The sequence below is a fragment of the Dreissena polymorpha genome, chromosome 16 (genome assembly GCF_020536995.1).
Source record: "Dreissena polymorpha isolate Duluth1 chromosome 16, UMN_Dpol_1.0, whole genome shotgun sequence".
Lineage (NCBI taxonomy): Eukaryota > Metazoa > Mollusca > Bivalvia > Myida > Dreissenidae > Dreissena > Dreissena polymorpha.
This window is the reverse complement of record NC_068370.1, coordinates 27,853,763-27,880,637: the sequence shown is the minus strand read 5'-3', so window position 1 is coordinate 27,880,637 and position 26,875 is coordinate 27,853,763. Positions and strand designations below refer to the sequence as shown.

At 35.2% G+C, this 26,875-nt stretch overlaps 1 protein-coding gene and 1 pseudogene across 1 annotated transcript; one reads left to right on the top strand and one right to left on the bottom strand.

The window, feature by feature from the left end:
• Nucleotides 1–510: 510 nt before the first annotated feature.
• Nucleotides 511–21,249, bottom strand: LOC127861729 (uncharacterized; annotated as a pseudogene).
• LOC127861549 (uncharacterized) lies at nt 20,539–26,875 on the top strand. Its single transcript, XM_052400157.1, has 3 exons — nt 20,539–22,449; nt 23,546–23,612; nt 25,809–26,875. Exons 1-2 carry the CDS (start codon nt 21,851–21,853, stop codon nt 23,610–23,612), a joined length of 666 nt encoding a protein of 221 aa, XP_052256117.1. The 5' UTR covers nt 20,539–21,850; the 3' UTR covers nt 25,809–26,875.

The window sequence follows — 26,875 nt, the reverse complement described above, 5'->3', positions numbered from 1 at the left end:
AGGGGGATGGCCGCAGTCTATAGGGAACCGCTTGGGCTGGCGGTGGCTGAAAAGAAAACCATACCACGGAACACCGTGCTGGACATGCATGCCTGCAGTCTGTCAGATGCGCAGATTATGGAGAAATTGCCCAACTTATGCTAAGTTTAAATCTGGCCACGATCTCCCCGATTAGCCAGAGGCTAAAAAATCGGGGAGGTCTACGATTAAATGGTATACTCCACGTTCTGTTACGCTTCATTACGAAATCAGCACTTTTTGTTACGATCGAGCCCACGATATGCATCACGTTCTGTTACGCTTTGTTGCGATCAACACGATTGGCTTCCACGCTCCACCACGTTCCGTTACGTCCTGTTAAGATCTCCCACGACAAAGCCGCTTTGTTGCGATCTCCTGCGATTTGACCTACGATTTGAGATTAGAAAATGAATCGGGGCAATCGTGGTGAAATTTAAGTTTGATTTAAAGTCTGTCCCGATGCCCACGATGTCTCCGATTCAACCACGTTCAGTTACGCTCCCCCACGATCACCCCGATTCGACTCCACGCTCTGTTACGTTCGCCAGGATGCTCTGGAATCGGGGACATCGTGGTAATCGTGGCCAGATGTAAACCTAGCTTTAGTGATAAGAGAAGCATGTATTTTAAGTTTTAGTGAATTTTTTCAATAAAATTTGATTGATTTTTTCCGTATTGAAGTGTATTTTTTTTAATTAAAAGCTGAATGATGGACTGACTGACGGAGGGACTGACTGACATATTTCATTTTTCATAACTAACATTATTCATATGCTTTTTTTTGTTGTTCCATAGTGTTGTTGTTGTTATTGAATATTGTAGTAATAGTACTACTAGTAGTAGTAGTGGTAGTTGTAGTGGTAGTAGAAGTAGTAGTACATGTAGTAGTAGTAGTAGTCGTGGTAGTGGTACTGGTAGAAGTAGTGATGGTGGTAGTAGTAGTTGTTCTAGTAGTAGAAGTAGTACTAGTACTGTCATAATATGTTAATTTTGCTAAATAAAATAGAATTAAACTTTATTTGACTTTTGTTATACGACACACAAAACATACCGTCTTTAAAGGCATTGGTAAAAAGACCGTTGGTAAAAAAACAAGGCTATTGTCAAGCAATATGGTCCCCTACCACCTCCACCATTATCAGAATTTTTTATTTTTGTTTTGTTGCCATATCAACCAGAATTTTTGACATAGGAACAAAATGAAATGACGCGCATAATGTCCATATTGCCATCTATCCATGTTTCAAGTTTCATGAAAAAATATAAAGAACTTTTAAAGTTATCGCAGGATCCAGAAAAACACCATTTCCAGCAGTATTTCTAGTCTATTTGTTGCCATAGCAACCATAATTTTTGACGAAGGAACAAAATGAAATGACGTTCATAATGTTCATATTGCCATCTATCCATGTTTCAAATTTCATGAAAAAATATTAAGAACCTTTCAAGTTATCGCAGGATCCAGAAAAGCCTGACTGATTTAAGCGCAAACCATAAGTCCCCTCCGGTGAAATCGGTAGGAGACAATAAAAAATAAACAATTAAAAAACATGTCGATGATGATGATGCGGATGGTGATGAGGGTGGTGACGAAACGTGTTGAAAGTCTCTTTGGGCATTTATCACGATGATGTTACTGCAAAAAATATAAATAATAACATGTTGTCGATGATGAATATGATGGTGATGATGAGGAGGATCATAAGTTGATGAACCGTGTTGAAAGTCTATTTAGGCATTAATCATTATGATGATACTGGTGAAATGACAGACGTTGAAATAATAGAGAAAAACACCATCGACTATCGAAATTATTAGTTTCCTATGAATATTAATTTTGACAGCTGTGACCTACTTAAGAAACAACTAGTTTTATACCCTTTTCTACCATTATAAATATGACAATTTTAGGCTTCGTAGAGAATTCCAGACTATTGACTGTGCAATAATTGTGAGAAAATACTACAATTATGTGTATTTAGAGAAGAAAATGATGAATATAATTATAAGAATTGGGTTACCGTGTAATTCAAGAAGGACTTCCACAACAGATATGGGACACTCGTTTGATGCTTACATTACTAAATCGACTGAAAAATGAGAGAAGGTCTGAAGAATCAGACTCTGTTAGATACACAAAACGAAAAGCTAAACGACTTTCTGGCTACGGGGGTACAGCAAATGATGAGACTGAGGACATTGTGTCGTAATACCATGTCTACAACCATTTCCTTAAGGAACACATGAGTCTCGATCCAGCTCCATACTACTGTCGTCTTTGCCTCATCAGATGTTTGGAACGTGAAGAACTTGAAAAACATGTTCACAGTTTCCGTAGTCATTATCTTGTGCTACAGGAGAAAAAAATACCTGACAGTGCAGAGTTCCTTGCTGGTAATCCATCTAATTACTGACCGGGATATTGCTGTCCTTTCCGCTGAAGAAAGCAAACACCATTGGCTCTCCATCTCCAAGAAACCTGACATCCTGTCCAAAGCCATACCGTCTGTGCTTCCAGACGTGAGTCCAATCAACAACTTGCCACTGTCTCCTTTCCTTCAGCAATCTTCTCCAGCACAACAGTCCAGAGGGATTCCGCTTCAGACATTTCATCATCAACCTATCACATACGTCAACCTCTTGGGATGCATTGGCCCTCTGCAACAACTGATCAATGTAATCGGATCATCAACAAACTCTCCAACGCCAGCACCAAATCAACTAACCCTGATCAACCTCCCAACATCTAACACTGCACAAACAGAGGCACCTATAGCCATAATCAACCAAAAAGATCCTTTGACTACTCTGCCAACCATTGATGAATGTCGTGCTCTTGCCTCTGAAACAACATCTGACTCCAGCTCTTCATCTGGCTCTTCATCATCGCCCTCATCCAACTCTTCTGTTAAAAGACATAATGAACTTATGGCTGTGTTGTCAGAAATCAATAACAACTTACAGCATCTAAACTCAGAAATCAACAAACAGTATTGGTTTAATTGTGACTTCATAAAGAGCATGGCAGACCTCACTGACATCCTGAGGAGTCAAAACAAACCCAGCTGTTGACTGTCACCAACCAACATATCATCATCCAGATTCCAGCCACAGCACCACCCATCACCGTCTATACCATTCTGCAACTGAAACATCTACCATCCGTTACAACCAGCACCGTGAACGATCTTCATTATGCCCCCGAAATTACAACTCAAGGGTCAGACACGAGAAGGAAAACTACGGCGACAGAAGATTTGTGCATGGTTGTATGTATTAGTTGCCTGAAACATTGAAACATTGTCATTTTACTTAAAATAAACATTTGTTAACACCTTTAAAAGCTTTGTATATTTAGGATTGTATCATTTAGTGTTTTAAATCATCTAGTAATTTTTTTATATATGAAAAATCTATATTTAGTTTTGAAAGTGTGAATAAATGCATGTTGATTAATTAAATAATTAAAATTGATATTTAAATAATACTTCAGAATAATTATGTTCATTTGTACAAATTGGAAGTCTAGTCATTACATTATTTATATTGACTTTCTCTGATCTCAAATAATGTATTATTGTACATAGGATTGGATTTTGTTGTGATTGTTTTTACAGCATTTAGTTGTATTTGATAGTTCTTGTGTTTTAAGTAGTAAGACATCCCCTGCAAAAATTTGTTCTAGAAATTGGAACGGTTCTGGAACTGTTCTAGAACATCAAGAACAGTTCTAGAATGCTCCATATTCGCGTTCTAGAACGTATGTTCTAGAATTGTTCCAGAACTGTTTTCTAGAATAATTCCAGACATTTGTGGAACAAGGCTTAGTTCTGAAACTGTTCCAGTAATATACAAGAACATTTTTAGAACATTTCTAGAACAAAATAAGTTCAAGAAATTTTAAAAATGTTCTAAACAGTAGTTCTAGAACACATTTAGAACTCTTTAAGAACCAGTAAGTTCTACAAAAGTTCTAATGGGGAATAAGAACACATATAGAACAGGTCTAGAACCAAGGTCTACAATTGTTTTACATATTTAAAATAAACTAATTCAGGCAATGATAATTTGACTTCTTTCAAATTAGAGTTTAAAACCATTTTCACATTGAAACTTTGCTTGCTGTGGTGTCTGCAAGATATGGCTGTCATATAATGAGATATATATATATATCATACACACACAGAGGACTCTGTGAAGTCCTAGTGTTTATTGATAGTTCTGGGATACTTTGTCTTATTTCTAATCCTATAACATGATGTGGTTTTTATATAAAAAAATATCCCTGAATTACCAGAAAAAAACTCCTCCTTTAAGTCCTTACCAAGTCTTCTGATACACATATACCACATATACCTATACATGTATATAACTGACTATAATTTGTCACCAAATTACACATTATAATAATGAGTAATTTGGTGACATATTATGGTCAGTTATATAGACTTCCGAACAGATACGGTCGTTCTGTTTTCAAATAATTTATTTGAAAACAGAATGACCGTATCTGTTCGGAAGTCTGCATACATAGTTAGTGTCTTGTGAATTTGCGTGTATTCTTGTGTCAATAAACACTAGGACCTCACAGAGTTCCTCAACATTAACAATCACAAGGTCTCCTGAGAACTTAATAGGAATTAGGTGACTACATGTAACTAAAGGAATTTCTGCTAACTGTGAATGGTTGATTTCGTTCACCTTTTCCATAACTGCATACACTAAATTTTCACACACAACAAAATACTTGATAGCACCAATACTGTCTCCACTATACCGTACAATATTGCAGATTCTTTTTTGCATTCTACTGTAACTCTCAGAGAAAAATCTAGTGTTATTAACAATGATCCTGTCAACTTTTGTTTCACCATCTGCATTTGGTTGCAACAGTGCTAGTTGTCCCTTTACCCAGTTTTCTGATTCTCCAAGTTTCTTTGCAGCACCTGCAATGTCACAATTTGTTGCCTCTTCTGCTATTTTCCATGTTGTTGTCTTTTTCAAATCTAGCCCCGAATATGAATGGCTGCTTGTCTGTACTTCATTATCTGTTTTAACACATTGCAAGTCCCATGCACGGCTTGAAGCAGCATGGAATTAGCATCTATAAACGGGAAACAACTCCAGCACCAAATAGGACTCGACATTTTCACATACTCTTGAAGATGTTGAGATGTGTTATGGACATTTAACCCGCAGGATCCATTTCCATAGTCGCTGGAAGGATGAATAAAACTGATCTAACAAGTCCACAGCCTTTTCCAAACCGGAATGTGTAATTTTGTCACCAAGTAGGATGTAAACTGAATTGGCAAGACATGCTAGATTTTCCATGTAATCATCTCTAAGAAATCCTTGAAGACATGGAATTGAATTAAAAAGCAGCCAAGATTGCAGTTCAGTTGCTTTAAAATGTTGATAATGTTTCTCAAGATTTCTCGGTAGTCTTTCTATGCTGATAGGTGGTTAAATGTTTTGCATTCTCTTTGAAATGATTTTGATGTGTTTTCCAATGAAATGTTCTTTTTGACTTTCAGATGGAGAGAACCCCTTGCTAAGTAGTGTTTTTTATAATACCAAGTAACACACCATGCATGTAGTCAGGCACAGTTCCGTCCACAATGTTGTAATTCAGAAGATTCACTAGTTCTGATGTTCCCTTAAATCTTTTAGACCGCTTCTGGTCAGTACCCGCATTCATATTTATGATCACATTTTCATGACTGCGGCCAGAGTACCTTGATTCTGCATTTCGATAAGGGTAACACTTTGCATGGCCTTTCCCTTGTTTTACAGTCAGACCTGGCTCTTCACAGGTTATGCAGGCATATTCGCCATTGAAGTATGACATGTTCAAGAGCTCTGCTTTGGCCGTCAAGTCAGTTATACCACAAAGCACAGACAATTTCACACTGAAGGTTTCTTCATCAATTTGCACTTCAACTCCTTCTGTATACAAGGTATTCATTTTATCAGAGAAGATTTGAAGGAATGCTTGAAAGGGAGGTTTACCCTTTCCTTGCCACAGGCCCAACAAAAGAATGTATTTTGTGAGAAGCGCTGGGCTGGACTAAGTTCATTGATGGCCAAAAAAATGGGCCATAATTCTATCTTTGAGGATGAATACAAATTAACACCATCTGTGTTAAAAATAGCAGTTAAGTTATTCTTGGTCTTGTCTAAGAAAAGATCATACCCCATCATTGCCCTGTAGCATGCTCCATCTTTGATGTCTGTCAGTACCATTGACCCATCATTGCCCTGTAGCATGCTCCATCTGTGATGTCTGTCAGTACCATTGACCCATCATTGCCCTGTAGCATGCTCCATCTGTGATGTCTGTCAGTACCATTGACCCATCATTGCCCTGTAGCATGCTCCATCTGTGATGTCTGTCAGTACCATTGACCCATTGTTTTTTCTTTCAAAAGCAGCTTCTCTATTGCCTTGAATGTCTTCCCATATTCTTGAAAGAAAAAAAGAGCAAATATTCAGAGAATTTATGTCCCCCTCCTTTGAAGTGCTGTATTAGGCAGCAAGATATCTTTCAAGTTCAAAACCTGAAAAACAGAGAATTTTAGTTACTATGGTAACCTGCATGACAGGCACCTGAAAAAAAGCCCACATGCACTTCCAGACCTCACCAGCAATGTGCCTACCAAGTTTAAAGGCAATCGGATAAAAGCTGTAGCCGCAATTTGCCTGAAATGGCGAAAAATACCCAAATCAACAATTTTCACTATTTCAAGGGGCATAATTCATCTTGGAGTTATCAGACCTGAAAACAAAACCCACATGCACATGGAGACGTTGCCAGTAATGCATCTTTTAAGTTTCAATTATATCGAATAAAAAATGTATTAGTAGCTATTTGGTAATGAAAAAGGCTTACAAAATCAGGGATTTTAACTTTTTCAAAGGTGCTTAACTCAGCCTACAGTTGTCACACTGAAAACCAAACCCACATGCACATCTAGACCTCCCCAGCAATACACAAACCAAGTTTCAAGTGAATCGGATAAAAACTGTAGGAGGAGTTATCCTGAAACAAAAAAGTTTACAGACAGACAGACAGACGGACGGTCGAACGATGCCATACCATAGTAACGTCCCTTCTAAAGACGGGCATTAAAAAGGAAGCTTTATACAAAATACCAAACTACTAGCCCCTGGAAGAAGGTAGGGCCAGATATGAATGGCGGGGAAAAATTTGTACAAACTTGGTAGAACCAGGGTCATTGTTCGGTATATGGAATTACCCTGGTAGAAGTATACATGTAGTTGTCAATTCCAGGTTCAAAATTTCTTTGGATGTTGTTGCAGATAAACAAGAGCACCGCATAATGGGTTCCACGCTCGGCTACGGGTGCTTGTCAGATTTTTTTTAGAGGTCACAATGACCTTGACCACTGACCTAGTGACCCTTAAATGGATGTTGCTTGTAGAACTTATCAAGGTGCATCTTCATATGAAGTTTCAAAGTTGTAGGTGGAAACAATTTGATTTTAGAGCCTATGTTAAAGTTTTATATTAGAGGTCAAAATGACCTTGACCTTTGACGTAGGGTTTTCTCCGAAAATGCTGAGCTAAAAATTAAGTTTGCATTTCCTATTTTTAACAATTTTGGCGATCTTTGATGACCAAATGACCTAATTGGTACAAACTTGAAAGCACAAGATTATATAAGACCATAAATAGGAAATTCTGTTAAAATTTGCTGGTTGTTTTCAAAGAAGATGGACGGATATGGCCATACTAGTAACTCCCTCTCCGCATATGCTCAGAGGAGCTAAAAAGCAATGTAATCAGCCTAATGTGTTCTTTCTAATATTACCTGGTGTTTCTAACAGATCAACAAGCTGTTTCTTGATATCTGTAAACAGGAAGCATTGCACTGGTTCACGGCCTTTTTTCTTCAGGTTTGACAATGCTCCTTTGTAACGTAAACCCTCACAATTTGGTGTGGTACAGCGAAATATATCTCCATCGAACGGAATCACTTGTTTACAAAGAATACAGTAATGAAACACTTTCAATGAAATATCTTCAATATTGGACATTATTGTTTCAAAATCTAGATTAGATAACTCTTGACAATGATGAAAAGTACTTTTGAAAGTGTTAATAACATCTCTGCTTGAACTCTTAGAAAATTTATTTCGAAGGAAACAAGAAACTAAGGACAGTGCTTGAAACTCTTTTTCTGGAAGACCAAGACTGTCACTTTCTTTCTCCATGAGATTTTCACTGTCTGTTTCATCATCTGAATAGTAAGAAGAGTTACAAGGATCTTGGTCTATGCTATCCGATGAATCAATACTATCAATAGATACATCATCACCTTCACTACAATCATCAACAAATTCATTTTGATCCATACTTTCTGAATCAGTGGAATCATCCGATTTCAGATTTTTATCAAATGACAAACATGATGGACTCCCCTCTATAAACATATTCTGTGATTCATCGAGTGAATTGAGTGAAAGGTCATGCTGGAAGGTCTCTGGTGCAACTGATTTGGAGGCCTGCAAATCAGACAAAGCAGTCTGCTTCTCTGTTGAATTTCTTGAAAATAACAGAAAAAAAATATGTATCAAATATTTTATCTTCCTGTTAAAGTTTTCAGTTTGCCTATTGGCCCAGGTGAGCTTAACATGTCCATGGACATTTTCAATGTAAAAATTGTTACAAAAATAATATACTCAGGGTGTTCAATGCTCTCATCGTAGACCTAGACAGTAGACACTAACAGATCAAGGTAAGCAATACAGGCTCCTAGTAGGCTCTTGTTTATACATGTACATGCATAAAGACCCTTAAGTCTTGTAGCCACAGTACAGAAGGTGTATTTTATCTTAAAAGATCACTGCAAGCTTATTTGTTCAAGCATCTTAATTGATTTTTTATGAAGGGGCTGTAATAAGTAAACAATAGGTCAACTCAAACTTAGCCCGATTATCATATTATGGGGTTTGTGATTGCTTTTCATTCCACCTATACTGTCAGCTCTCTACAGTAAAGATGGTTGATAACACAGCAGGTTACAATTTCACAAAAAACCTAGGGATGATTGTGACCAAGTTTCATCAAGTTGTTTCGGAGAAGATTGTTTTAAATGTTGATGTCTATGACGCATGCCAATTAATGGTAAAAACAAGCAAATTCGTTAAATTGATATCCCCCGCCATTATACTTCTGGACACAAGATATGGCTCCAGACACACAAAAAAAGCATGTTAAATTTGTCAAGTTATCAACGGCTATATCGTTCTGATTTTTTTAAAAAGAAAAATCAACATTGCCAGTATTTTCAGTTGTACCGAATAACTGCAGTGCCTTCACGGCTTCAGGGATTTTCTACAACAGTATGTAGAAAGACATTTTTTGAAAGATATTTGCATGCCTTGTACATAAATTTTAAACAATTTGTCATTATCGCTTATTTCAGCCAATTCAGGAGACACACATTTGGCCTCAAAGAAGACCAGCATTCGAAAGATTGATGATGTTGTTGATGTGAGTTATAATGTAGAACCAAGTGTGGAAACAACCATATCAGGTAAATATATACATGCTGAGTAAAAAAATATGATCTGAAGCTTATTATTTATTTTAATATTCCTTGTCTGCAGGAAATGCTTAAAGCCTTTGCCTAAAAGTTGCATTAACACAAAACATGTTTATGCCCACCTTCAAAGAAGAAGGGTATATTGTTTTTGGCCTGTCTGTCTGTCCCAAAACAATATTGAAGATAGCAACTTCTATTTGGCATGCATGTGTATCTCATGGAGCTGCCCATTTCGAGTGGTGAAAGGTCAATGTCATCCTTCAAGGTGAAATATATGGGGGATGGGCATAGTGTTTCACAAACACATAACTTTTTATCTTTCTTTAATTTTATTCTTGTTTTTTTCTGGAGCTTTTTAAATCCAATGTTTACATTATTTATCAATATAAATCATTTAATGACAAACTTCAAATATGACAAAATCTGTGAAAAGGCCCCTTTAAGGTAGTAGGGGACTAATGGTAATTATCACAAGTGTGTTTTATTTTGTTCTCATCATAATCATATATTAATTAGACATTATGAATACATTTTTTTTAATCATTAATGTGGTTATATTTTTGTAATATTAAATTATGCTGTCACATGTTTTGGTAGTTTTCCATTGTTGCAGGGCCCCCCATTGGAGTCCCACCCCCAGGTCTACATTATATGACACAACACTCCAGTCCTAGGATGACACCACACCTTAGACCTGGAATGACAGGTTGGTATTTAAATTAAGTGTAAATCGGTATAATTCTGTACAGCCTGATTACTTCATACAGAGGTGTAAGTAGATTAAATGTATGCCTTGAAGTAAAGTGTACTGACAGCACCTTATTTGAGAAGAGTAATGTTTGGGTAAATTGCACGTCTTAACCCTTTCCCCCAAAGCAAAGTGAAAATGGCTATGTGAAAACAGTATAAATCCAGAACAGCCTGAGAGTAACACAGTCTGTTTAGGTTAAAACATGGTTTGAGGTCACTAGGTCAAATGTCAAGGTCATTGTGATCTTTACATTCAAACAGTTATGCTTTTATGTAGTGACACAGTTACAGTTGGAGGCATTTGTGTGGTGTGGACACATCTATTGTTAAATTTGGTTTGATGTTTTTGTTTGTAATAAGCATGTGTAGATGTAAATTCTGCAAAAAAAACATGTTTAGATAAATTTAACTTCCTTGTCAAAACCTATTTAGTTATATATAAAATATGAATGTTAATGAAAATTCTTATTCTATCAGGGATATTTTTGTACCTGGTTTTATTAACATGTTAAACACATATGTTTTTTGTTGTAGTAAGCATGTGTAGATGTAGATTTTATAAAAAAAAATATGTCTAGATAAACTTAGCTCTTATTTTTATTTTATTGCATAATGTTTTAAATATTAAAATAAAAAAAATTCTGAAAAGCATGCAGAATTAAATGACCATCAAAATCTATTGCATTCAGGTTTGTTTGTGTGAATCATGAAGATTTTTTTGTCACTCTTCCCTTTTAATGTTCACCATAAGGGATACACCACCAAAATAATATCATGTAAACAAATCTACATATGTTGTAAAATTATGTATTTTTGATGTAAATAAGTCCATATGTTTGATTGTAACCACAATCATTCATTATACATTAAGCCTCCTTTTGTACATTTTGTTCTTTTGTTCATATATTATATGTTTGTGTTGAATTTGCTGAATTGTTTGTGTTCTAAAATGCAGAATTTAAAAGTTATGATTATTGTATTTTATACATTATGCAAAGATACCTGTTTTATGATTCATATGTTAAAGCACTTTTGTCATTGGTATAACCATGGATAATCTAAAATTAATCTCATACAACTGTAGGGGCCTAAATAACACTAAAAAACGTAGAGATGTCTTTGATTTTTTAAAAACAAAACAAGCACACATTTATTGTCTCCAAGACTGTCATTTTACTCCTGATATGAAAAATAGAATATATTCAGAATGGGATGGAGACTGTTTTTTTAGTTTTGGGCAATCAAATTCAAGAGGAATTTGCGTTTTGTTTAAAAAAAACTTACCAATCACAGTGAATAAAATTGAAAATGACTCTCTTGGAAACTACTTACTTTTAGATTTGACATATATGACAAACAGTTTTACCTTATGTACATTATACGGGCCCAATAAAGATACGCCCACTTTTTTTACAGACCTCTTTAAAAAAATAACAGATTTAAATACTGATAAATATATAATATGTGGAGACTTTAATTGTGTATTAGATGTAAACTTGGATTATCAAAATTATGCATCCATTAACAATAATAAAAATGCAAGAAATACACTGCAATCTATTATAAGAGATAACAATATAATTGATACTTTCAGATATCTAAATGGCACTATCCAACAATATACATGGAGACGGTTAACACCATTACAACAGGCTAGACTTGATTTTTTCCTTACTTCAAATAATCTGTCATCCAAAATTAGAAAATCTACTATTGATTCATGTTATAAGTCAGATCATTCCATCATTGACCTAGAAATAATTTTTGAGGATGTAGCACATGGAAAAGGGCTATGGAAATTCAACAATTCACTCTTAAAGGACATTGAATATTTAAACTGCATTAATACTTTGATAGAAAATATTAAACTACAGTACTGTATACCTATCTACAACATAGAAAACATAGAAAATATTCACAATAGCACCATACAGTTTGTCATCAATGACCAATTATTTCTTGAAACATTACTTATGGAAATAAGAGGAAAAACTATTTCTTTTTCATCATATAAAGCTAAACAGAACAAAAACCATGAATCAAATTTAATTAAGAAAATTGATATACTTCAAAAATCATTAACTGAAACTAATTCTGACCAACTCCGTGAGCTACAAAATGAATTAGAAAATGTGAGGGAAAGTAAACTTAAAGGATCTCTTATTCGTTCTAGAGCTAAATGGATGGAAGATGGAGAAAAACCCACAAAATACTTTTGCTCGCTTGAATCTAATCATTATACAAATAAGTCTATACCTTTTATTGAATTAGAAAACGGGGCTAAGTTAACAGAGCAAAACGATATTTTAAAAGAAGCTGTTTCATTTTATAAAACATTATACAATAAAAATGACAACGAAATAAAATACGATATTAATGCTGATCTATGTAATATTAATATACCTAAATTAAATAAAGTGCAATCTGACTCATTAGAAGGACTGCTGAATATTGAAGAAGTATCAATAACACTTAAAAATATGAAACATGATAAAAGTCCAGGTTCTGATGGATTCACTGCGGAATTCTTTAAGGTTTTTTGGAGTAAGTTAGGCCACTTCATAGTGAGAAGTCTAAATTATGCTTTTATTACAAATTCCTTGTCCATAACACAAAAACATGGAATTATTACTTGTGTTCCAAAAGAAAACAAACCGAGATGTTACCTGAAAAACTTACGACCATTGACATTATTAAATGTAGTTTACAAACTAGCATCGGGTTCCATTTCAAATAGATTAAAGACAGTACTTGATATTTTAATTTCCAAAGATCAGACAGGTTTCATTAAAGGTCGATTTATTGGTGAAAACACCAGATTACTTTACGATATATTGAAATATGCTGAAGATAATAATTTACCTGGGTTACTTATGACAATCGACTTTGAAAAAGCGTTCGATACTTTGTCCTTCCAGTTTATAGAAACAACTATTAGATTTTTTAATTTCGGACCAATGTTTCAAAAATGGATATTTATGTTCTTGTATAATACCATGGCCTCCATACAAATAAATGGATTCTTGTCAGATACTTTTTGTATAGAAAGGGGATGTCGTCAAGGAGACCCAATCAGCGCTTACATTTTTATTATTTGTGCAGAAATTCTTGCTATTAAAATAAGGGAAAGCAAAGAAATTAAAGGTATAACTATAAATGACCTACAATATAAAATATCACAATTTGCGGATGATACATCTTTATTTCTGGACGGATCAGAATCATCTCTTAATTCTACATTAGATATGCTTCATGAATTTTCATTATACTCTGGACTTAACATAAACTATGAAAAAACTAATTTAATTTGGATAGGCTCTATGAAATATAGTACTAGATCAATAAAAACTAAATACAAACTGACATGGGAAGCTACTACCTTTAAGGTTCTTGGAATAATGTTTGATATTAATTTAGACAAAATGGTAATGACAAATTTTGAAAACAAAATCGAAAGTATTAAAAGATCAATAAGTCATTGGAATCGCAGAAATATTACTCCTCTAGGAAAGATAACCATTGTTAAATCATTATTTCTACCTTTACTTATTCATCTATTTGTATCACTACCAACTCCAAGCGTAGACACTATGAAAACAATAAATCAATACTTTTATGACTTCATTTGGGCAGGACCGAGCAAAATTAAAAAAACAGTAATTGTTAAAGATTATAATGAAGGTGGATTAAATATGATAGATATATGTTCTTTTGAAAATTACATGAAAATAACATGGCTTAAAAGAATAGTGTCAGGAGAAGGAAATTGTTATGCACTGGCTAAATCGTTAATAGATTATAAAATATTATTCAATACTGGTAAAATGTATGCCGAAAAAATATGTTTACACTTGAGAAATAAATTTTGGCTTGATGTTTTGAAAAACTATATATTGTATATTGAAAAGCTGCCAATATTAAATTGTGATGATATTTTAGATATGCCTCTTTTTTATAATCATAATTTTAAAATTAGCAATAGCTTTATCTATATTAAATGTCTATATGAAAGAGGCATTCGGTTTGTGAGAGACATAATGATAGAAAGAAACTGCTTCATTTCCAAAGAATCTTTGGATACACAACTTGGAACAAATGTAAACTTCCTATTGTACCAAGGATTAATAAACGTAATAAAGAAATACATTGACAATTTTGAAGACCTGCCAAATTTTGACAAAAACACTAAAGGACCCATATTACCAACTTACATAAAAAAAATATTAACCAGTCCGAAAGAAGAGAAACATATTTATAAAACATTAATTCAAAACAATGACATTCCAGCTTGTAACACTAAATGGAACTCAGAATTTTTAAATATTGATTGGAAAAAAGTGCATGGACTTGTTTTCAATCTAACTAAGGAAACATATATCAGATGGCTCCAGTACAGAATAGTCCACAGAATATTGGGAACAAAATCCCTAATGTTCAAAATGAAAATTGTTACAAATAATCTATGTACATTCTGTAATTTGGAAGTTGAAAATATAATTCACTTGTTCTGGAACTGTCCATATACCCAAGAAATTATTAAATTTGTTGTTGATATTGTTCGTAGAAGTAGACCAAGCATACATATTCCCATTACATGTCAGGATCTAGTACTTGGAATTATTAATCCAAAAATGAATGATTTAAATATAGTTTGCCTAGAGCTTAAATGGTATATCTTTCATTGTCAAAGAAAAAACAGAATCCCCTCAAAGTACGGACTTGTAAACAGAATGAAACAAACTTTTGAAATTTACAAAAGCACAATTAAATCAGATGAAGAATTAAAAATATGGTCCCTTGTGAAAATATTTACTGACATCACATATAATGACATAACTAACCATAACACATAATTCAACTAATACATATGAATTTGTTTTGTTGTTCTTGTAAACTCTGCATTATCAGCTTGCGTATATAATGCAATTCAGCACCCATACTAATTTTTTTTTTTTTTCTAATGTGCAATTTTTTATGTTAAATGATATGTACATACTTATATTCAACACTAAATTAGTTTGTATTGAACAAACTAGTGTATGTTGTTGTTGTTACATACTTGTACTATAACTCAATTATAATTGTATATGAATGTATGTTTGAATTTAATTACCAAATTGCTATACATGAACTACTTTGTTATATGCTATACATGAACTACTTTGTTATATGAAATTCATAATGTATGTAATATTCTACGGAGTGAATAAAATTTTGCAGGTAAAAAAAAAAAAAAAAAAAAAAAAAAAAAAAAAAAAAAAAAAAAAAAAATTGGGTTTGATCTTTAAGTAGTTTATAGGAATTTCAACCAACTCTACATCTTTTCTGGAACAACCTGCGGCAGAAAATGTAGGGTAGTCTTGAGAGTGTATGTTAAACATGAGATGATTTTCAATTACAACTGCAAACTGCAAACATTGAAGCACTAACAAGATTTTTGTAGATCATTTGTCCATGGCATAAACATGAATTTTAAGCAATGTTGTAATTATTTTTTCTTTCAGAATACTTAGGAGACACGACACAGATGATTTCAAAGACGACGAGCATCAGTACACCAACAATTAGTGATGAAAACAATAATGGAACGTTTGGTGTGAAAAGGACCCAATCAGGTAAACTTATACGGATGGTTAAACCTCTTTGAACCAGAAGTTTCTTTGGCTGCAGGAACTGCTTGCCCTAAAAGTTGCTAAACACAACTGTGATATGATTGTTTATTTCTAGATTTTGTCTAATATAGGGAAGGCATACAATTAGTCATTAACCAATTTTGTTCAAATTATTCCCCTTGGGTCAAAATTGGCTACGCCCCGGGGTCACCTGTTTTATATCGTCATATATATAAAATCTTTAAAAATATGGTCCCTCTGGGCAGAGCTCTTGTGAGCATATTGTTTTATTAATATTTCAGGCAAGTGTTCTGAAGCAAGTGAAGCAAGTGAAAGCCAGTCGAATATGAAGAAAACAAGGACAGAAACTTAAGGTGTGTGTAGTTTTGGTGGTAGGTCTTATACTTAAAAAAAGTTTCAGTCTGCCTTGTAAGCGCCAAAATTACCTGGTGCGCCTGTAATAGGTACGAAGGTACAAGTGGCGATTGCATCCCGCAAATATTTCTTGGAATCTGATTGGAAGCGGCACCAGCAGAAAATTGGTTCCCAGTTACAAATAGAGTACCAATAACAATGGAAAGAATCGACATTTTTTTCTAGAAATGTAATCAATGTTTTTTACCGTCCTGTGCTGTCTTAAAAGAGCTAATCAAATTCTGTAAGTATCCTTAGAGTGCATTACGTACCCGTAAATCGATTCGCTTACATTATAAAGGCTGTCAGCATCTGATTCGCATGGTAAAATAGTATATTGTGTGATTGTTTTGCTAAGGCATGGCCACACGTGTACGAACAATGATCGTTTAGTCCATTTCATTTAATAGACGCTTGTCATTGTGAACAGATGGTATAATACAAATTTGTTAAACATATACATAGAATTCTGTACACATTTAAGTAGCTAAATTACTGTTTTTACGTTTAATAGTAGAAATTCAACAAGGGCTGTTTGTAAAACATGCATGCCCCCCTATATGGGCTATGAATTGTAGTAGCAGCCATTGTGTGAATACGTTTTTTGTCACTGTGGGTGGTGGTGGTGGTGGTGGTGGAAGAAATAATAGTAGTAGTAGTAGTAGTAGTAGTAGTAGTAGTAGTAGTAGAAGTAGTAGTAGTAGTAGTAGTAGTAGTAGTAATAGTAGTAGTAGTACTAGTAGTAGAGAAGTAGTAGTAGTGGTAGTAGTAGTAGTAGTAGTAGTAGTAGTAGTAGTAGTAGTAGTAGTAGTAAAAGTAGTAGTAGAAGTAGTAGTAGTAGTAGCAGCAGCAGCAGCAGCAGCTGCAGCAGCAGCAGTAGTAGCAGTAGTAGTAGTAGTAGTATGCATTACAAAAATGCAATTAGCCTTACATTTGGTAAAATTTAAATATATTACAAGGGAGGCAAATGCTGTAACAATAAATTTTAGTGGTGGTGGTGGTGGTGTTGGTAGCAGCAGAAGAAATAATAGTAGTAGTAGTAGTAGTAGATGTAGTAGTAGTAGTAGTAGAAGTAGTAGAAGTAGTAGTAGTAGTAGTAGCAGTAGAAGTAGTAGTAGTAGTAGTAGTAGTAGTAGTAGTTGTAGTAGTAGTACTAGTAGTAGTAGAGTAGTAGTAGCAGTAGTAGTAGTAGTAGTAGTAGTAGTAGTAGTAGTAGTAGTAGTAGAAGTAGTAGTAGTAACAGCAGCAGCTGCAACAGCACTAGTAGTAGTAGTAGTAGTAGTAGTATGCATTACAAAAATGCAGTTAGGCAAATGCTGTAACAATAAATTTAAACTTATTGCATTTGATTCCCCTGTATATAGGTAGATATAATAGTGTATTACCTCCCCTGTCCTGCTTATATTTGTATTAATCAACAAAATTAAACATTAACACAATATTTAATATACAAAATATACAAAATATGGGCTGTCCGTTGTAGTGGCAGCCATTGTGTGATACGTTTTTTGTCACTGTGACCTTGACCTTTGACCTAGTGACCTGAAAATCAATAGGGGTAATCTGTGAGTCACGATCAATGTACCTATGAAGTGTCATGATCCTAGGCAAAAGCGTTCTTGAGTTATCATCCAAAAACCATTTTACTATTTCGGATCACCGTGACCTTGACCTTTGACCTTGTGACCTCAAAATCAATAGGGGTCATCTGCGAGTTATGATCAATCTACCTGTGAAGTTTCATGATCCTAGGCATATGCGTTCTTGAGTTATGATCCGAAAACCATTTTACTATTTCGGGTCACCGTGACCTTGACCTTTGACCTAGTGACCTCAAAATCAATAGGGGTCATCTGCGAGTTATGATCAATCTACCCATGAAGTTTCATGATCCTAGGCGTTTGCATTCTTGAGTTATCATCCGGAAACCATTTTACTATTTCAGTCACCGTGACCTTGACCTTTGACCTAGTGACCTCAAAATCAATAGAATTCATCTGCGAGTCATGATCAATCTTCCCATGAAGTTTCATGATCCTAGGCGTATTCGTTTTTGAGTTATCATTCAAAAACCATTTTACTATTTCGGGTCACCGTGACCTTGACCTTTGACCTAGTGACCTCAAAATCAATAGGGGTCATCTGCGAGTCATGATCAATGTACCTATGAAGTTTCATGATCCTAGGCCCAAGCGTTCTTGAGTTATCGTCTGACAACCACCTGGTGGACGGACCGACCGACCGACATGAGCAAAGCAATATACCCCCTCTTCTTCGAAGGGGGGCATAATAATGAAAGATATTGGCTTATCTCCCTTTGTTCAGTGGCAAATTGTTCTTAGGGGAAACATGCGAATTTAGGTATAAATAAGTGCTAATAAACGGTAGTTGGAATTGTTGATTTAAAACGCATTTTAAAGCTGTTTTATATGCAAATATGTATAATTTTACATTGGTGAGAAAATGTGCAAAGCCCTGTTTTATCATTTGCTACATATAATGATTTCTTAACATTGTATTAAAGAAGCTGTAATACAAAGAGTCACATGTTGTGTCACTTTCTAGAGTCCTCTCTTTGATACGATTCTAGTAAATGGTCACCACATTGGATTATTGAAAGAAATATATATATATATGGTTGACTTTAATAAAGATAGATAATCGATGTTTGGAAATGTGACAATGCTTGCGGTATTTGCCTCCCTTATTCAAAAGGCAACTTATTCAAGGAACTTTGTGATTATTTAGCAAACAGCAACAGATTGAAATTAAAACCAAACAAATATTTTTTTTATTTATTAATTACATTGTCACATATCCAATATAATTGAACATGTACGTGGTACATGTATTGCAATATTGAGAATTTCTAAGACTGAAAGATTGTTTTGTTTATTTCAGTCAATCATTTTCATCGTTTTGAACGTTTTCACGTAGCCATTTCACCGGATGCTGCGTCGTCACTGTTTTCACTGGAAAAATAAAGATTCAAGAAAACGCATTGAGAAGTTACTCTTTCAACTGATTAAGACAGTACATTAATTGAAGAATTTGAATTTCATTGAAAAATTCTCTTGACATTTCTACGCCATGTCTGGAGCTGATGACGATCCAGAACCTCGTCAAAGAACGTTGACCGAAAAGGGCCTACGGTACGAACTAGATGTCAGAGACAAAGAAAGAAGGCATTTAATTCATAATTTGAACAATCTTTCAACCAGCCTAAGTGACACTCTAAAATATGAACCAAACCCTGAAGCGGTGAAATCAAGATACACAATTTGGCTAAGTGCTTATGAACAATTATTGTCAGTTCAAGAAAAAGTACAAGGACTACTTGTCTTAGAAACAGCCAAACATGATCACGAATTATTTGAAAGGCAATCTGTGGACTTCTTGACTGTAGAGCAGTGGTTCATAAGCACTTGTTAAGTTCATGGAACAATCACAGGGCCGCACAGGCACCAAAAGCGATGGAAAATCTGTGCGAAGCAGTGTCAAAACAGATGTTTCAATATTTTTTTTATTTATTAATTACATTGTCACATATCCAATATAATTGAACATGTACGTGGTACATGTATTGCAATATTGAGAATTTCTAAGACTGAAAGATTGTTTTGTTTATTTCAGTCAATCGTTTTCATCGTTTTGAACGTTTTCACGTAGCCATTTCACCGGATGCTGCGTCGTCACTGTTTTCACTGGAAAAATAAAGATTCAAGAAAACGCATTGAGAAGTTACTCTCTCAACTGATTAAGACAGTACATTAATTGAAGAATTTGAATTTCATTGAAAAATTCTCTTGACATTTCTACGCCATGTCTGGAGCTGATGACGATCCAGAACCTCGTCAAAGAACGTTGACTGAAAAGGGCCTAACGTACGAACTAGATGTCAGAGACAAAGAAAGAAGGCATTTAATTCATAATTTGAACAATCTTTCAACCAGCCTAAGTGACACTCTAAAATATGAACCAAACCCTGAAGCGGTGAAATCAAGATACACAATTTGGCTAAGTGCTTATGAACAATTATTGTCAGTTCAAGAAAAAGTACAAGGACTACTTGTCTTAGAAACAGCCAAACATGATCACGAATTATTTGAAAGGCAATCTGTGGACTTCTTGACTGAAGAGCAGTGGTTCATAAGCACTTGTTAAGTTCATGGAACAATCACAGGGCCGCACAGGCACCAAAAGCGATGGAAAATCTGTGCGAAGCCGTGTCAAGACAGATGTTTCAAGCCACGTATCAATTGAAAGGGTCAAAGAAGACCAGAGAAAGGCAGAGTTACTCGCCAGGCAAAAAGCCTTTAAACAGAATAGGACTATAGCAGAAGAAAAACTGCGCCTGAAACTGAAAGAAGAAGAACTTGAAATACAAACCGAGATTAATGTTAGTGACGCTAAATCACGAATTTTGGCTGACTTGGAAAAAAGTATTCCAGAGGATAGTGCCTTTGAAACAAAACCACAAATTCCCCATGTAAGCACAATAAAAATTGACAAAACTCAAGAATCATTTGGAATAAGTGTGGCGCGTGAACTTAGTAAGCCACGTGCGGAAATAAATAAATTCTCTGGCTCAGCATCTGAGTACACAAGATTTAAAAGACAATTTCAATCAAGAGTCAGCAACAACACAGATTCCTACGACGAGAGGCTCAATTATCTGCTTCAATTTACTACAAGAGGAGCACACAAAATTGTAACAGGATATTCTAATTTGAAAGCGGAAACTGGTTACAAGGCAGCCTTCCAAGAGTTCGAAGAGAGATATGGGGACGCTGACGTCATCGCCCAGACGTACGTCAAAAAGGCGCTAGATTGGCCCATCATCAAGGCAGACAATCCAAAGGCACTTGATGAATTCGCCATATTTCTTCGAGAATGCCAGTTCGCGGTTGAGGATGTTGACGCAGGGAGAGTACTAGAATACTCCGATAATTTAAGAGCAATTGTACAAAAATTGCCTTTCTATCTACACGACAGATGGCGAGACCTTGTGTATGAACAAAAAGGAAAGGGTCAAACCATAAAATTTGAAATGTATAGTAACCTTTGTAAGAAAAGAAGCCAAAAAGGCAAATGACCCCGTATATGGGAAAGAAATGCTCATGAGCAATTCAACTAAATCCGCAAACGTAAAAGACAAACAAGTGCCCAAGTCGCATCGAACCATGGCAACAATAGTTAGTGACAATAAGGGAAATAGCTCTGCTACTAATCCATGCTTATTTTGTGCAGGACATCACAACCTGTTTGACTGTAAAAATATCACTTTGAATCTTCTTAAAGACAGATACACTTTTTTAAAAACAAAGGGTTTGTGCTTCAGCTGCCTTAAAATGGGCCATTTTAAACATGAATGTAAAGGGATACTAACATGTAACATTTGCAAAAGGCTACATCCCACAATCTTTCACTTACAGCCACGTATGGAAGTAGTAAACTCAAATGAAGCCAATGCAACAATTTAATGGCTGCAAAAACAGGTCAAATATATGCAGCGCGTACGGGGGCTGGCACCGCATTGCCAATCGTGCCAGTAAGAGTAAAGGCTAAAAGCAGTGACAAGTTTGTAGAGACATACGCTTTCTTGGATTCGGGAAGCACTGCCACGTTTTGTTCAGACCAAGTGCTGCATTTACTTGGAATCGAGGGAAAGAAGACCATTCTGAACCTAACTACTCTCGGAAACAAGCAGAAACAAACCACTAGAGAGGTAAAGGGCTTGGAGATCAGCTCCCTGGATGGAGAGCACACAATAGAGCTCCCACCGGTATTTACTCAGCCGTTTCTGTCATTATCAAGAGCAGATGTCCCAAGTGAGGAAGATGTCACCGGATGGCCTCACCTGAGAGACCTAGAGCTCGAAAGGATAGACAGTGAAGTGGACCTATTAATAGGGGTAAACGTACCCAAGGCAATAAAACCATGGGACGAAAAATGGTGTCGTTGGCTTCAAGAAATAAACGAGCTGCATAACTTCGAGGTAGACAGATGCTTCGTAACTTCAGGATTTGGAATAGTGTCCACATCAGAGCTGCATCATTTCGCTGACTCTAGTGAAACAGGGTATGGAATAGTTTTATACTTGCGTATGGTCAATTTAAGCGGAGATGTACATTGCGCATTTGTTATGGGCAAATCACGCGTTGCGCCTCTAAAAAAGGTAATAATTTCTAGGTTAGAGTTATTGTATATATGAGTTACTGAATATACTTACATGTACGTGGTACATGTATTGCAATATCGAGAATTTCTAGGACTGAAAGATTGTTTTGTTCATTTAAGTCAATCGTTTTCAACGTTTTCTGTAGCCATTTTACCGGACGCTGCGTCGTCACTGTTTTCACTGGAAAAATAAAGATTCAAGAAAACGCATTGAGAAGTTACTCTTTTAACCGATTAAGACAGTACATGCCTTGTCATTAGATCATGCATGCCATTGCCGATGCTTAGTCACAGTCATCCATAAATGTTAACAATTTAGATATCTTTACTGAAACCTAGTTCTGCTTGCCTGTGTGTCAGGTGGGTTTTGTTTATTTCAGTCAATCGTTTTCAACGTTTTCTGTAGCCATTTTACCGGACGCTGCGTCGTCACTGTTTTCACTGGAAAAATAAAGATTCAAGAAAACGCATTGAGAAGTTACTCTTTTAACCGATTAAGACAGTACATGCCTTGTCATTAGATCATGCATGCCATTGCCGATGCTTAGTCACAGTCATCCATAAATGTTAACAATTTAGATATCTTTACTGAAACCTAGTTCTGCTTGCCTGTGTGTCAGGTGGGATTTTCTTGGGGAACTCCCAGTTTTGTCCCACATACTGATTGATTCATCCCGATACAAGTTGAATAATCTTGAAAGGAATGTAAAACAAACAAAAAAAGTCACACGGAGGTCAAAGGTCACATGCAGGATTTTTAGCGTTTGTTTGCTCTGTAAGACTTCTAAACCAGTGATGGGATTTTGATATAGAAAAAAACTTTGCACAATTTGTGTGGCAAATGTCAACCACAATTGGACAATGAAAGAGTGGTTTGTGACTGATATGGGGGAAGACAGTGTTTTCGCTGAAAACAACCATGATTTTGGTCTTTTAAATCTACAATAGTTTGATATTTTAGTTAGAAAATTTGATGTTTTATATTAATCCATTTCAGCAAGCACCACTTCTGGTTCACAAGTCGAGACAACAGTCCATATGTCATCCATCAGCTCCCAATCTAGGTGAATATCTAATGCATCATTAGTTGATAATTCTGGATTGTTATTATACCCTCCCTGCACATATATGGGGGAGGGGGTATATAGTAATGAAGTGTGCATTAGTAACCGCAACTCCTAAACGAGTCTATGAATTTCAAAGAAACTTTAACAGACTGCTTCTAAACTAGCTTTAAGGGACCTTTGATAATCCTGAGCTATTCTTTCATCAAGGCCTCTGTCGTCAATCCGTCCATGAACCTGTAGGTTCTCAACGCGATAACTGCAACAGATTTTGTTTGATTACAATGAAACTTGGTCAGTTGAAACGAATGGTCTTGGAGCGAGCTCAAATTTTAGTGTTCTAATGGGTCACGGGCAATTCACAAGAGCTAAAAATAGAAAAAATGCTTTTTGCTCTCTAACTTACAAAATGAAAACGGTGTGTAGGCAAAAAAAGTAAGACTAAAGTTTAATTTTACTTAATTATGCCCCACTTCAAAGAATTGGGGGTATATTGTTTTGCTGAATGTCGGTCGGTTTGTCGGTAGACCAGTTTGTTTCCAATCAATAACTCGTCATCTAAATGACAAATTGGCTTGATTCTTCCCATTTTGACAACTTTTGTTGTGAGTTTGTTGTCAAGATAAGTTGTTAAGAAGTGTTTTGTTTATAAGCGTTTTGTTTATATATTATTCAGTTATTTGGAATACGATTTGCTCATTGAATTGTCTTTTGAAAATTGAATATTGAACTCGAATAATTTTGATGTAACGACTCCTTGATGTAGTTTAACTTTTTCTGTGAGAGGTTTAGGAGGAAGCCGGACTGCAACGCCAAATAGAAAAACACCATTTATTTACAAAGAAGGAATGCAGTCAAATATACAAATACAATACACAAATTACTTAAAATCACTAATACACAATTACACAGGGAATTTAAGTCTATAGAGCCACTCGCTTTGAAAGTAAATATGAATTGACTTAAACTGTAACAAACATAATTATTAAACTGATATAAATTAACAGACTTAATTCTATTGCATTGAAATAGTAATACAATTAATGTAAGTATACATGTTTTATTTCATAACTGACTTATCATTGAAACTGACAGAAATTCTGAATAAATAATTATATTACCATAAAACAGTTAAGTATTTGAAACTTGAAGTAAAACATATTAAATCAAATATAATGTAGTAAAATCAGTTTCTTACCTGCAACGCCAAATAGAAAAACACCATTTATTTACAAAGAAGGAATGCAGTACAGATGGAGGTCTGCATTTCCTTTTTATACTAGTTTGGTGTAACCTAGGAATTTGTTGCATAATTGGCGTTACCAGGTGGTTATAGAAAACCAATACAGAAAACATTTGTTGTCAAATCAAATCCACAATAAACAAAACTATTATAAAGGAACCTTGATAAATAAGTAATACATATTGCATCATGAAAATGTTTGTTGATTTGCATGGAATGTTGTACCAATACAATGACAAAGGCTATGAGACAAACTTGTTAATAACAACCATAATCTTATATCAGTAAGAATGCATTATAACAGATTTCTTAGTTCAAGTAAATACTTATTTCAAATGTCTTTGTACATGGATCCACAATAAGCTGTGAAACTGTAAAGTTATGCAATAAGCTTTATAAGCATTATTCAGAAAATTGGAAATATGCAATAAGCTTTTATAATCATTATTGATAAAATTAGAAAGTTACAATATTAGTAACAACCTGGGGGGCAAAGGGACAAATCCCTATGAAACCATGTTCATTGGCCTTGGACAGTAGATGACCCCTATTGAAATCTGGGTCACTAGTTCAAAGGTCAAGGTCACTACCACAATAAGTAAAAATTGTTTCTGATCTATAACTGGTCAACAAATCGACATATTGGCTTGATACTAAACATGAAATTGGCCTTAGACAGTAAATGACCCCTATTGAAATTGGGGTCACTAGGTCATAGGTCACTATCACAATAAGTGTGAAAATCATTACCGATCAATAACTTGTCAACGAATAAACATATTGGCTTGATACTTCACATGTGCATTGGCCTTGGACAGTAGATGACCACTATTGAAATTGGGGTCACTAAGTCAAAGATCAAGGTCACTGTGTCAAGGCCAATGCATTTTTTTAGGGGGTGAGGCAATAGTCTCTGACTGTGGAGCTCTTGTTCAGTAATGTTTTTCTTCCAGTTACAGAAAATTAGAAAAAAAATATGCCGACCTGGAGAAGGAGACGCACAAACTGAAGAAAAGAGTTAAAGATTTAGAGCAAAGAGCAAATACTTCTTCCTGTGTGGAATCCACTCCAGCAGACACAATTGAAGACCCAGATAAGCAGTTGAAAGCCTTACTTGCCTTAGTAGCCCATTTGTCGGGCAACACGGAAAGGGACACTAATATTATTATAAGGAGATTATCATTACAAGTATTTTCAAAAGACGAACTAGTCACCTGCACAAGGACAGGGAAAAAAAACTGTAAAGGCGGGAGAAGCTCCAAAACCGGCACTATATTCCCAAAAAATGGAATTGTTAGAAAAAGCGGTCTTTACTAAATGTCCACAAATGATGTTAGATGCTTTCCGCAAAAAGTTTGACAATGTGCTAAAAATGGATCGCAGAATAAAATAAGTGTTTTATTCTGCGTTCCATTTTGAGCACAAACTGTTTAGATGGCATTTAATTGTTGCATTTGCAGTGTTCCCAAGAAAATAACATTTCTTGTTTGTTTTAAAAAAAGGGTCTTTAAATCTGGTGTTTTATTCTGCGTTCCATTTTGAGCACAAAGATGGCATTTACTTGTTTTACCCCCACAAACCAAGTTTAGGGGGGTATATAGGAGTGAACTTGTCTGTCGGTCGGTCTGTCTGTATTATGTGTCCGCTCTCTAATAATTCAAGTTGTTTTCATCCGATCTTCACCAAACTTGGTAAGAAGTTGTATCTGGAAGATGTCTAGGTCAAGTTCGAATATGGGTCATGCCGGGTCAAAAACTAGGTCACGGGGTCACTTAGTGCGATTTAAACATTCAGCATGTTTTCCGCTCTCTAATTCGAGTAGTTTTCATCAGAGCTTCACCAAACTTGGTCAGAAGTTGTATTTATATGATGTTTAGGAAAAGTTCAAACATGGGTCATGGCAGGTCAAAAACTAGGTCACGGGGTCACTTAGTGCGTTTTAAACATTGAGCAGGTGTGCGCTGTTTTTTTGTGAAGATAACATGCAAAATATTCTGTGTCAATGGGGTGGTGGGGGTAT

What these genes read in the sequence shown, in the direction of transcription:
- LOC127861549 (XM_052400157.1), top strand. Translation starts at nt 21,851, where the DNA reads ATGGCTGCAAAAACAGGTCAAATATATGCAGCGCGTACGGGGGCTGGC. An exon ending in GCTGACTCTAGTGAAACAGG is followed by an intron (nt 22,450 to 23,545) that starts GTATGGAATAGT and finishes AATCCATTTCAG; the next exon opens with CAAGCACCACTTCTGGTTCA.